The sequence below is a fragment of the Haliotis rubra genome, unplaced genomic scaffold (assembly GCF_003918875.1).
Source record: "Haliotis rubra isolate DU_JTF1 unplaced genomic scaffold, ASM391887v1 Scf227, whole genome shotgun sequence".
Lineage (NCBI taxonomy): Eukaryota > Metazoa > Mollusca > Gastropoda > Lepetellida > Haliotidae > Haliotis > Haliotis rubra.
In genome coordinates, this window is record NW_025766303.1 from 1,302,971 (window position 1) to 1,317,216 (window position 14,246).

A 14,246-nucleotide genomic window follows, 5' to 3' on the forward strand; every position below is an offset into this window, starting at 1 on the left:
TACACCCCATATGGGCCCTATGTGTAAATACAGGGATTTATGGGACACAAATTCCTGCGTCCTATACCCATTAAAATTGACGCGAAATTTATTAACGCATCCACAGGGATGCAGAAAATGTCCAAATACTTATTGTAAAAATTCCAATCAAGTAACAATAAGTTATCACTGAGTTTGCTACTAGCTGGGTTGTTATGGTATTATTTGCAATTTGATTACTGTAACAATTAATGTGATGATCTTGATACACAATACAATAACAGTATTAATAATAATATTAATATCTAAGTGTCTGGGACCCCCATTTTGTTGTCCAGGACCCCTGAAAATTAGAGTATGAGTCCCAGGGACCCTCAAATACAGGACTCAAGGTAAATCCCTGTGAACGGTAGATGAAGGAACACTGTGTATTCAAACTGTGTATAGATGGTGAATAAATACCTGGCTGGCTGTATCTGCACCAGTGTTCACCTGCTCCTGAAAGGTGATATTTATGGTTGAAACTTGACATTAACCATGGATGAACATAGCATGAAGTAAGTCACATGGGTGACTGGCCAGGAGGAGCATTCATTTATGTCATCCCTCGGCTAAGAATAACTGCTTGTGAGTAGGAGGCTTTCATATAGAGGGTTTATCAGTTGAAGGTGAATTTTCCATGTAAGTGTCATATTTGGAATGACAAGTTTATGCAAGTGCCAGAATCTCTGTGTCATGTAAATGTCATTATTCAAGACATTGTTTGACAGAACATGCAGAAGAAAAATCTGTATGAATGCAGTATTATGTGTATAATGCAGTATTTGCACACTGCACAGCAGTGAACCTATACGTGCTGTGCCTGTTGATTTCATGGCTCCACAGGATAAAAAGGTTTTATTTATTTTCTACCTCAATGAAGTATGTGTACATTATAATCAAGAATGAGATACTGATGCCGTATACAGAATGGCTCTCCCTGACATGCTAACTAGGTCAGACCCAATGACTCAATGGCTGACTGTCAAAGTCTGGAAAGGCTGCTATCAGCCAAGATCAAAGTCTTATGCCGGGCATAAATTTATAGACATTTATATTTATGATGTTATTACCATTATGAGACCTCCGTGGTGTAGTGGTTAGAGCGTCCGCCCGGAGAGCAGAAGGTCGCGGGTTCGATCCCCGACAGCGTCATACCAAAAGACGTTAAAATATGGTACTTGTTGGTCCCTGCCTGGTGCTCGGCATTATTGGGTACAACCAGGACTGGTCGGCTCGGAGTCAGTATACTGTGTCTGAGTGGGGTGGGTATTCATGCTTCACTGCGGCATGGTATCTCAGTGAGCTAGCACTATAAAACCAGCTTAAGTCTGGGCTAGTACAAGCAGCCGCATATACACATACACACGCATGCACGTCGTCATATGAGCGAAATATTCTCAAGCACGACGTTAAACCCAATTTCACCTCACCTCACCTCACCTCACCTCACCATTATGAGAAAAAGTATGCACATTATAAGTTCTCCTTGTGATATTCATATAGTTATTTTGGGGGGAGATTTACAGTGTTCACGAATAGCATCTGACCCTCTGACAAATCCGTCAGATTCGCCAACTGTCTGATAGAAGTCTACAACCCACCGGCCCCAGTGTCTGACTGTATGTTTCATAATGACTTTGACTGAAGTGGCTATATGTGACATGTGACACTTGTTTGCTGTTAATAAATAATTTCAATGCCAATTATGAGAAATGTTAAATCTGAAATGTGTGTTTAATTTTATTCTATGGGTCCTTTGAATTTTCAATGGGTCAGACAGACATCTGAAACTTACAGGACCCAATGTCCTGTTACTTTGAAACACCATTCGTGAACACTGGATTTAAGGAGTATGTAGCTAGGTTAGTGCTCGATTGAAACACAAGTAACTGTTCAATGAATTATAATCAGGAAAGAGGTCCGTCATTATCTGACTGTAGGTCATCAGCATGGAGTAGCCAATCATGGGCTTGGAAATGGATCTCACACGTATATGTTTGATACCAGTTTTCTCACATTGGTTTTATACCTTCGTGTGTGTGAAAAACCTTTTTACTCACTCTGTCACAGGCTGGGTGGTGCCTATTAAACATGTTGGACATTGGTGAACAGGAAGGTGTACACGTTATATCAATCTTTTAATGGCATGCCTGGTGTTGTAGTGTACTTGCTTTATAGGAATTCCTATGGTCTACTTACACCTACTCGTGAACATCCGGGTTAGAATTGATCTTCAGTAACCCATGCTCGTCGTAAGAGGCGACTAATGGGATCGGGTGGTCAGGCATGCTGACTTGGTTGACTCATGTCATCGTATCCCAGTTGCGTAGATCGATGTTCATGCTGTTGATCACTGGATTGTCAGGCCCAGACTCGACTGCAGCCATATAGCTGGAATATTGCTGAGTGCTGCGTAAAACTCACTTACACCTACATATACTCATGGAAACAAAAAAGAGGGAACACATGAAAGTACAAGTATTCCTTTATTCTTTTCCAGGTTTCTTCACAAGGTATGTATTGCACTGTGAGTGAAATTCTGGAATTAAATAAAGGAACACATGTACTTTCAAGAGTTGCCTTATTCATTTCATGAGTATGTTTTACATATTGCACAATGATGACTTCAAGGATGGACATTCTGTTTAACTATTTTGAACAGTCATTTACATATTGATTCAGGATAAAATCATTGATGAAGATATATCATTAGAACACTGATTAATTCAAAATGTTTTCTATTTCAGGTCTGAAGACAAGCAATGGCTGACTACAACCAGCTACCCATTAAAATAGAGACAGAGCATGAGCAGTTTGTGGTTCAGCTAGATAACTCGGAGTATGGTGACGAGGAGCTGCTAAGTCCCAATGAAAGTGGGGACTTCTCGGAGTACCATGAATATCAGGATGGTGGTGGGAAGCTCCGGCTGAAGCGGAGACGCAAATGTGGGCAGTGTGGACCATGCCAGGTCAAGGAGAACTGTGACAAGTGTCACTTCTGCATGAGGAGGGACGTTTTAAAACAGTCATGCATTTATCGAAAGTGTTTATATTTGAGGAAGAAAATGCCAAGGATCCGCTCGGACAGTTTGAATGGAAATAATGGCCTTCCCAGACCAGCAATTCCAGGTGCACCCTCAGTACATCCCACGTCCCCACCTGTCATGTGTGTGTCACCAAATCAGGGTCCAATTCAGTCCCCCAATGAAATAAACTCTTGTCGTCTGCCTCAAAGTAGTCCAACTTTTGTTCCAGGCTCTCATGGGCCAAGCCCTCCAGGAGCAAGTCCACCAGGACCAAATTCACAGTCTTCACTTCCTGATTCATCACGGCAGCAACACTTAGACCCTCTTCGAGGATTCCAAGCAGATGTCAGACATATGACACCTGACAATGTCAGGCCATTTTCACAGGAATCAATGCGGTCTCATTCTGTAGAACGACCAAGGTCACTCCAGGGTGATGTCAGGCCCATGTCAGCAGAGGCTGTGCGCTCTCCTCCAGCTAGTCAAGTGCCACCTGCACAGTCGGAGCTGTTGAGACAAATGCCATCAGGGCATTACCAAGCACGCATTAATCACTTACAACATTTTCAAAACAGTCAGATACCACAGTTGCCTAAGGATCAAATTGGACCTCGAACATTTGATCAACTTGGACCTCGAGCATTAGAACAGTTGAGACATCTTGGTCCTGAGCACTATGGAGCTGTGCAGTATGGCCATCCCCGACATATGATACCTCCACATGGATTACCAACTCCATATGGGTTTCCTCCAGGCAATATTCCACCTGTGTCATCAAGCCAGATGAGTTTACCACAGGCATGTCGCTACAGTGTGCCCACACAGCCAGCGTTCCATCCACATCTTGCATACAACTCCAACTTAAGACCTCATTCCTTAAATTCTTCGAATCCTTCAGGGACACTCATGACTCCACCTTTCTACCCCCCTCCCCCTCCTCCTGTTGCTACCAGTCTGGCCAGTATCCCATTGGGTCAGTATCATCCTCCCTCTCAAAGTACCTTCTCTGCAGGTGGATTTGGCTCTCACCACCCTGCAATATATCCAGGGGGCCTCTACCCTCCATTCAGACCACCTAATGAACCATTCATTTACCATGCTCGTTTGCCACCACCATCGTCAGTGTTTTCAGAGCATGCAAGCCAAATGTCACAATTTCGGGACCAGTATTTAAAAAAGGCAGAAGATGAGGAAGAAGATTGTAAGAAGTTTGATATTTTCCGACTCACCAAGAAGAATGATGCAGAACTGATGCGTGAAAAGTATGCTGAAGAAAGTGGACGTAGTTCTGTTGATTCTGTTATTGTTTCAGACAAGGAACAGCTGAATTCCAAAGTACCTCTACCAAAATCTCGTGTTGATGATGACCTTTTGGAACAAATAAACAACATCTCACGAGAGGACCAATGCAACGTAACAATTACCATTGATGATTTAAAAATGCAGGCATTTATCAGATCAGATGGTGTAAATAATTTAGAAATTGAGATAGAATCTCCAAACTTGTCCCCAGATAGTTTACCAAGATCACCCAACAAAGATCATTGCCCAAACTCTTCATCATCAATAGATGCTAAAATTTCATCCAAAACCAGTGTTGAGAAGATCCGTGCAGATGAGAATTCTGATGGTGGTTGTAAGCAGACGTCAAAGCTGACGACATGCAGAAAACAGACAGTTACTGGCACTGTGTGTTTGAAGCAAGACTTGGGTGATGAAGGCATCATGCAGCTGGAACTGCCGGGGCACAAGGTTCAGATCGAGGAAACTCTACTGGAAGAGCAGTTGGTCAAACAGTCTGATAATCCTGAAGAACTCCTTCAGTTCATATCAAACCAATCACCACCATCATCATCAATGTTTCCAGAAACAATCACCATTAACTAATGTCAATGAAAACATTGGACTGATCATGACATATCTGTGTCTGTCACAAGGCCAGGTGACTGTTGTGCGTAGTTTTATTATATTCATCATACACTTGTGGAGGCACTGTTTTTTTTACAGACAAGCTTATGCCTTATTTGTGTAGAGATGTTTTCAGAATATGAGTATCATTATTTGTCTGTTTTGATATTACATTGTGAGTTAAGGTATTTCCACCAGTGCTAAGATGACCTTTCATGAAACCATTCATGAACTGTGTTCGTATCACGAATATGGATAATCATGTGTCACCTTCCAAACAGATCTCCTGATTTGTTCTAACATACATCACCATAATGTCTTTTGAAACCCTGTTATGTGAAGCATATAGAGCAAAGACTGTGAAAAACAAACAGACCATACATCCAGATATAAAAATAAGGCCTTAAAGCCATAACCTGTCAATTACCTTAATTTGATAAACAAAGGGTGGTGTATATGTAAAATATATACAAGTCCTTATTTTGTGTATGTAGAACAGCCTATGAACGTGCATGGGTCATTTTTCTTTCGTTACAGAGATTGTATATTTTCATCTGTATGTGCCCATAACTATATTACATGGTTGTAAATAGGTGGGAGAGTGGTCTAGCTCCATGTCTACCATTAGATGTTGTGAAATGTCAAAGTAGAACATGAATATCTATTTTTCCACAGCAGTCGAAGAGGTCTTTTGTTGTACAATCACACCAATCACACGATCACCATGTAGCTGGTTTTATGGCTTGATTGTGAATTGTCTTTTGTTCAATGCTTACTTCACAGAAACAGTAGAACTATTTCTATGTTTATAACATGAGAACTGTGTCCTTATGGTCCCAATGGTGTGTTATAACACGTTTACATTTACTTTCCAAATGGTATTGTAACAGGTGCAGTGGAAATTCAAAAAGTGGTATTGAGAACATTTAATTGAACTCTTTTGAAACATTTCTCTTTCTAATCATTCAGTAATATTTGCAGTACCGTATATTACCGTAGATAAGCTGACCCCCATAGATAAGCCGACCCCCTATATGACCCTTAGAATCAATGTCAAAATGGTATGTTTCGTACATAAGCCGATCCCCGCGGTATCTAGTTAAGATTTCCTGGACCCTGTCCCCCAAAGCCATATTGGTGCCAAGCCCATGTGAAATATTGCTTTGTAGATTGGCGCCAACACTTAGTGTTGCAATATGACCGTGTGCAGGATTTGTCAGAACAATGAAGCAACAAATTGGTGGATTGTATCCTTTTGTACTATTCAAATCAAAGCCAAACAGCAAATGTGTGTGTTCTCCAGATAGATTATACAGGTTCATAAGCTTTAAACTGGAATATGTTTCTATTGTCATTCCTCATCCGTTTTGTTTTGGGCAGAGGGTTCTGAAAGCAGCGAGAGGATATATAATGTCAGCTTCTCTGCTGTTAGGAATGTTATGAAGAAGGTGACATTCATGTATTGTCTTCTTTACGGGGTCTCAAATGATGGGAACAGTTTCCAGACTTTATTGGTTACAGTGGATTAATGGAGTAGTGCTCTTCAAAGTTAAATGAACAAAACAGCAAGTTACAAGTCCAAATATACTCCCTATTTACCTGAACCCTAGTATCTGACCCTTCCTGGTATCCACTGTAGGGGTCAGGAGTTGGGTATAGAATGCCTGATTGGGCACTGTTTTACCCTTCCAAGAATAGATTGATAAAATGATCTGATTATGTTTACACTTAAAGTTGCCTGAAGCTATATGTTTACTTGAATGTATGAAAGTCCAAAGGAGTGTGTCCAAGAAGAGATGTTAACATTTGAGATGTGTTGTGTAACCATGGAGTTTAATTGTTGTTGCCATTAAAGAATATATCACATAAACCACAGGTTGGGTAGTCATGTGGGCTCTTGGATGACTGCTGTGTTCTGGCACTTAGTGTGTTCAGACCTGTGACAGGTAGTGCTGTAGATATTGTTACCCCTTTCTCTGTAGCACCTGCCTTAAGTCATTTTGCAGCTGGAATGTTTGAAAGCTGCTTCTTGCTTACATAAATATGATAATAATCCATTGTCAGTTCTGGACAGGCTTTGTATACACTTCCTTTGCCCGTCACCTTGGTGTTCGGCTGATCTGCAGTGTGGTAATGATGTTTCTCCAGTTTTCGTCAGCTGAGGATGTTTAAAGTCACGGAAGTCAAATAAGCTTCGTCATCTGTATGAATATTTGTCGAACCCTGCAGCTGGGTGATAATTAAGCAAACTGTACATGTTTTACGAGAAATATTGCTGATGCTTGATGAAATGTTGGTACTCATAAGTCCTCACTTGCTTCCATGACTGAGTCCAAGTCTGGATTCATTGGTTAACAGTAATGGTGGTCCGATTGATTGAAATAATCGAAGATTGGTCGCAATGACTAAACGACCAAGCAATCGATCATGTTTTCTCATAATCAAACACAAACAATTTTTGAACAAGATCATTCCAAGTCATGATTGAATTTATCTTAAAGACTCCAGGTAATTTATGTTCCTCACATACTAGTCATCCTTTAAATATGTCAGATTTGCAAAATGCATTTTGTGCAATTTGCAAAAACACAGACAGAACTAATGGTTATTTTTTGTGCATATCCAAACATAACGAGGAAAATTTGATAAATGACGCTAACCAATTATTTTCGATGAGTGATCGGATGTTATGAACCAATCATCAATTGTGAGATTTAAACCAATTCCAAACACTAGTTAACAGTAATACCGCCACTGTAAGGAGTGTCGTTATGTCAGGTGATGGAGCAATGCAGCGTGTACAAGACATGTGGAGTGCTGATTTACATTGGATCATTTCGATGGTAAGGTGAATGTTTTGTGCTTATAGAGTTCAAGTTGTATTATATATAAATAAAAACAGAAATATTAGGGAGCAGTTCAAAGTTCAGTAAACCATAATTCCTGGAGTTGGAGTATTGCCTAGATTCTGTCCCATAAAAAAATTATTGTTGTAATGTTGACATCCTGAGAACAAATTTGATAATGGGAATGAAACTTGACATTATAATAGTGCTGGTGGTGTGGTAGAGATCATGTGTACACAAAGATGACATTACTGAAGCTGCCACTCTCAGCCCAGTAAATAGACGGTGATTTCAGCTGTTGTTGAATGATTTCAACTGTGAACCCTTGAAAGGTTCATTACTGTCTGCTGTTGATCACTGGATTGTCTGGTCCAGACTAAATTATTTACAGACCGCCACCATATAGCTGGAACATTGCTGAGTGCGCGGTAAAACTAAATTCACTCACTCATTACTGTCAGATGAACTATTTCCAGTTAATCCAGAACTGGAGGACTTATTGTTTGTATCTTTCGAACTGCTCTTTATCTAGTCGTAGGGTAATAGTATTGACAGTTCAGAACTGGACTCTTGAGTTCAGTTGTCAGACAACAATGTATATTCTTTCATTATTATTTCCAAGATATATTTCACTGATTGGATATTGGTATACTATCACTGAAAAGCTCAAGGTGCACAAGGTTTTTATTTTCCATTTTACAGATTTTCTGTAGCGTTATCAAAGAATTGGGTGTTCTTTAACGTCTTTTAAATAGATATAAGAAATGAATTTGTGGCATTGCATTTTCATTAACTAGTCTTCCAGAGGCAGGAATACCATAATATTCATCGTGTGACACACAATATTGGAAAATGAGTATATACCTTAGATGTAGGAAATGAAAGCTTTGAAAAAACCCATAATATTTTGAAACTGGTGATGGTTTTCGCATTTTGTGCATATTTCTAGGCCAGATTCTATTGTAATTTATGATAAATTGAATTGTTTATCTACAAATGTTGACATTATACAGCATCTGTCTTGTGTTAGTGCTATTGTGATCCGTAGATCTTTTAAGGTGGTTGATCTTGAACAGCTGAGTCTAACTCCATGAGGAAGGGTAACGTCTTTGAGTGGCATTTTTAGAAGTTGGAGAATCAGATAAGGACAGTTTTTATGGATGAACAACTTCTTTATTCAGGTGATGTGAAGTTTCGATACAGATACTTGTATTCTTGATACTTGTTTGTCCTTATCTGAGGAAGGGTTTGTCATAATCCATAGAAAGTTGACACATACTGACACAGATAATTTTTGTGCTATCCCAGTGGTCTAGGGTAGCAAATGTCCTTGGTATCTTATTTTTGTTGTAGGACCAGTCTAATGATGAATACGTTGAGCCCTATGCTCTATCACCTGTCTGGTTTGTGCATCAACAGTATCTTGCTCATGTTATCGCTACTGGCTGTGCCAGCTGTCATCATATTGATTTAATTGTTCGCTCCAAATAATAATTGATCCCCACCTCCCTAATCAGATCATCATTGTCAGTAAGGGGCTGTATACACAGAGGTCATCTATCAGTTGTGATAACACAGCCACTATGCAGTGTGGTGCTGTCAGCTGTCTTTGTTTTATTGAAAATGAAATGAAACTGTTCCTGATAAGGATGATTCACTGAAGCTGGAATGAACCCAACCACTCCTGTTCATCATGGAGCATCTTCTAAACATCCAGCTGGTAAACACCTTTTCTAACATAACAGGGGCGGTGGGGTAGCCTAGTGGTTAAAGCGTTGGCTCGTCACGCCGAAGACCCGGGTTTGAATCCCCACATGGGTACAATGTGTGAAGCCCATTTCTGGTGTCCCCCGCTGTGATGTTGCTGTAATATTGCTAAAAGCGGCGTAAAACCAACCTCAGTCAGTCTAACATAACAGTATCAGCTGCTGAATCTAACTTAATGTCACCTGGTTGCCACAAACACGATTTATTCCCATGGATTTTTATTTCCATCAAGTGATGGTGCCTACAAAGAATTTGTCGTCCTCTTGCTCATGGTGATTGTCCTCAATGACTTCAATGATGTGTTTGCCAAGACACATCGCAATAAAAGTTCCCATTCAGGTGTGTATGAGACAATATTTGTGGCTGGACATATTTAACCACTGCACTTGTGTTGTCTTCCACACTTCCTGCACACAGACTCATTCTTATACCCTTTCCCTGGGGCATGTGGCATGTCTGGAATTACATTTTACATTGTCTACCCTTGGACCATGATTCTTTTACTTATCTAGATAGCCATTTCTCCTTAAACTGAAAGCTGACTTTTCATCATCTCTGGCTTCAGTGTCAGACATACAGCTATCACTAAGTCAAGATTAGGAATCATCTTTAATCTCCGGGACACGCATTGGCCCCCAATACTGATGACAATACTGTCATGATGTACTCATTCTTTTTGCCTCTGGGGCGGTGGGGTAGCCTAGTGGTTAAAACATCGCTCGTCACGCCGACGACCCGGGTTCGATTCCCCACATGGGTACAATGTGTGAAGCCCATTTCTGGTGTCCCCTGCCGTGATGTTGCTGGAATATTGCTAAAAGTGGCGTAAAACCCATCTCCCTCTCTCACTTTTTGCCTCCAAAGTGCTAATGCTCAGTAAGTCCACACTGATTTTGTATAAAGGCTTTATCTAATTTTCTGACTTGCTCTCTGTCTCACCAAAACATGCTCATTCATGGATCACATTCCGTTTCAGTACAAAATGATTATCAAATTGAGCAGGCACATTATCCAAGTAGGTAAATGATTCCATGTTTTCGGCCTCTTTCCTGAAGGACAGACTAAAAATGTCATCCTCACCTTCCATGTCACTCTGATCAGTTAGGATATGATATCACAGGAAATGCTGCATAACACTCTCCAGGCTTGTCAAAATGAAAATACCCCAGCGAAGCCTGATGTGTTGACAGTTCTGGCACAACACGACAGTTAATTACTCACACAAAGAGTGATGTAGATCCTTCCTACCACTTCTGTGTTCACGTGGCCATGTCAGAATCACGACATGACATTGAAGAGTTGGTTAAGATGAATAGATTTGTTAGGATTACATATGTGGCTGTTGTGTGCTCACTGGCACCAGGTTCCAGATGCTCCCTTTTGCACATGACCAAACAACAGAATGTTTGCCTCAAACCACTCAGTAGTAGGTACCAGGTGTTTACAGGATTGGTTGATTTGAACCAGTGACTATGAGGTGTTATGTATCCACAATAGATGGAGGAATGTCGTGTATACAAAACCCTAATGTATTGATGACAATAAGAAATTAGCTTATTTAGATTTGTAACTAAATGATACTCAGGCAAATTTGTTGGTTTTACTGTACTGTTTCTATGGAAACTATTCCAAATTATGGGAATTATTGTCTGTACAAAATAATATTGTTTATGTCAGTGAAGGAAAGCCCTTGAAAAGTTAGCAAGGGGTTAAGACACTGATGAACTTAATGCTGCATCTGTTCGGGAGGGTTAGACTGGTGTCCGAGATCGTTGTTTGTGTTGTTGCATGAAATATCGGTAGAATATTTATGTAGATAACTTGTTAATATTTATCTCAAGCTAAGCAAGTCCACTTGAATCTAATAATGCTGAAACTCCAAAGATTCTTCAGATGAAGTGTTATGCTTTTTAATCCAATGGAACTATGCTATGAAATATTTGCATTATTATCCAACTGTTTGTAAGCCTCTTCCAGTGGGTTGCCTAGTAGTTACCGAACTGACCACCACTGTGTTTGGTTTTCGTCAGTTCTGTGATCATGACAAGTGCAAGCCTGGTCCTTCTTCTATTCCAGAGAATTTTCTGATGTACATCATGTAGAATTGGCTGTTATTTGGGGTACTCAGATTGCATTTCTGTTAAAACAAGTACATGTTTCAGCTTCTCAACTAACATGTCTGGAGTCATCAAGCCAAATTTGTTGATTTGGTTTGAAAATGTGAAACAAAACATCGCCACCAGTCTGGCATATGTATTTTTTTTCAAAATCAATAGACTGATGAAACTGATGCATTATGGGTAAGATTTTACTTCCAGAAATTGATTTGAAAATATTCGGTCTTGTCAAGAACAGGAAATGACTTGTTTTAGGAAAGTTGTTTTGAATTCCAAATGCTGTGTACTTTATACAGCATTGTGACATCAGTATATTGATTGTCACCAAGATGTGACCAGTGAGGCCTGATGACTTAGTCAACGAATTAAAAATTCCCTTTGTTGATGATAGTTCAAACATGTTTAGACACCAATTTGTGTACTGGCGTATTAATGAAGTGTTGTTTTGTAGCCTGTTTTTGCGGGTGTTTGACAAAGGGTACAGCTGCCTCCATTTACACACGAAGCAGATGCCTTTCCAGTTTCATTTAGAGTTCTGTCCCGGTACTTGAAAATTTAATATGTAATCAAAAATGAGCTAATACAACAATCAAACAGTAATGAGAATGTCATATTTGTCTTTCTGTTCCTTCTGTATTAAAGGAAGAAATGAATAGTTCATGTTAGATAGGAGATGGAGTGTGATATTTAGTTCTATACTTGGTTGGGTGTTATCATCTTCAGAATGTTTTATTATAAGTCAATGTTCACCTCAAGTATTTAGTCTAGTTGTGAGGCAACCCATATTAAAACTGTTCAATATCAAATCTGTTAATACTGTGTGATAGTTTTAGATGGTTTTGGAGCGTAAACTCCAGCAGTTTTAATGATATATTGTTAAGACATTTTTAAGCTGAGTTTATTGCAGATATTTTGATGTTCAGCTCTTCTATTTCCAGGGATACAGATCCATCTTTATGTTGTAGCTCAACAAATCTGAATTGACAACTTTTACGATGAGATTTGGGATTATTTGAAAACCTTTGATATAAAATGGAGCTGACACATTGGTTCACTGTGAGATCTGTGCATGTATTATCTCCCTTGAATGAATTTAGAAACGTCTGCCATGGCTATGATTAGTGGTCAGAGTTGATTGTCAATTAGCAGTTGCTGCTGTGTACTGATGAGGAATAAAATCAGAGTTTTAAAAGAGAAGTATATTTTTGTGAAATGCCTAGACTTTTCTAACATATGAAGGGTACTTTGATTGTAATGCATACTTTGGCAGTAGTGGTCTGTTAGTTCAGTGGTGTGTGAGAGACCTCTGTCTCTGGGTCTTACGGTTGAAAGGGACATAGTCTTGTTGATGGTGTGTTTCATTTACATTACAAGGTGTTAAGAAATCAGCTCTGTCCATCAGTCAGTTGGACAAATTCATGTTTGATCTGAACATGAAGTGCTCCTCAATGTTTATATGTCAATATGCACAAAACTGTATGTATCCGACTCCAGATTCCTTCAATATTTCCATGAATAATGGTAATTTTTCCCCACGATACACCCTCTTTCAGTCACAGTCAATTTCTCCAACAACCGAGAATGGACTTTAAAGCATTTGTTTGAATTCAGACTGTTCATTTTCAGAATTATTTGGGTTTGGCAGTTATTTTTGCAATTAACCATTCAACAGATCATGGCTTGTTTCTCCCATAGGCATTCAAATTAGTGCAGTATTGATCCTATGATAATATAATCCATATGTCAGATAGTAATTGCCTTGTGATGGGCATGAGACACACTCACCACGTGAAGGAGAGAATATATAAGTTGTATAGAGACCTGACAGAAACAAGTAATTTGAATTTGTTAAATAACGGAACTGAGATACCCTGTTGTATGTGCTCTTTATGTATGTAGGTATAGTTGTGTATCACTAAATGGACCAAACAGGCTGGGATCATCAGCAGGGTTGTACAGAGTGGCGTGTCCAGTATACATGTATTGATAGGGGTACAAACACAAATATACTGCTGGTATCAATGACAGGATGATGGCAATATTCATTGTTTCTAATTCTTGATAAGATATATATAGGCTCTGTAATTGAGGTTTTGAATCTCGGAGTACTATACAGGGTCATGATATTGTTTCCTGGTGTCATTGGGACCCTGTTTCTTTGAGTCTAAGTAAAACCCTTAAGCTGTGACTCATTATACACCTGTACTTAGCACTAGAACTGTGGTACTCTGATGAACCCAGACTGAGTAGATGGCTGAATATACTGACATTACCCTGTTGTTGAACGTTCTAGATGTCAACGGACTATATATTAACTGATTGGACTATATTGTGCTTTATCACATGGCAGGTGTAGATGAGATGTTATCAGTTACTTCTTTGTCTGGACAGGCCATTTATTGAAGCCTCCTGTCAAACAGCTGAAATACTACTGTCATTGCTTGATTCTCCATTCACAGTCATAAGTCATCCGCATAATGTATTAGAGTAGTTCATATATTAAAATACATATATATATATATATATATTTGTTTTATTTCTTCACAAGTAATAAGGCAAGT

The 14,246-nt window shown here is 39.4% G+C and overlaps 1 protein-coding gene across 1 annotated transcript in view; it reads left to right on the plus strand.

Annotated features, from left to right (window-relative positions):
* The window catches only part of LOC124277774 (CREB-binding protein-like), a 33,039-nt gene extending 24,523 nt beyond the window's left edge, over positions 1–8,516 (plus strand). Inside the window, exon 2 of the mRNA XM_046713507.1 lies at positions 2,769–8,516. Coding sequence (XP_046569463.1) covers positions 2,784–4,934 — 2,151 coding nt within the window. The 5' untranslated portion in view covers positions 2,769–2,783 and the 3' untranslated portion in view covers positions 4,935–8,516. The remainder of the gene's footprint in view (positions 1–2,768) is intronic.
* The last annotated feature ends 5,730 nt before the right edge of the window (positions 8,517–14,246 follow it).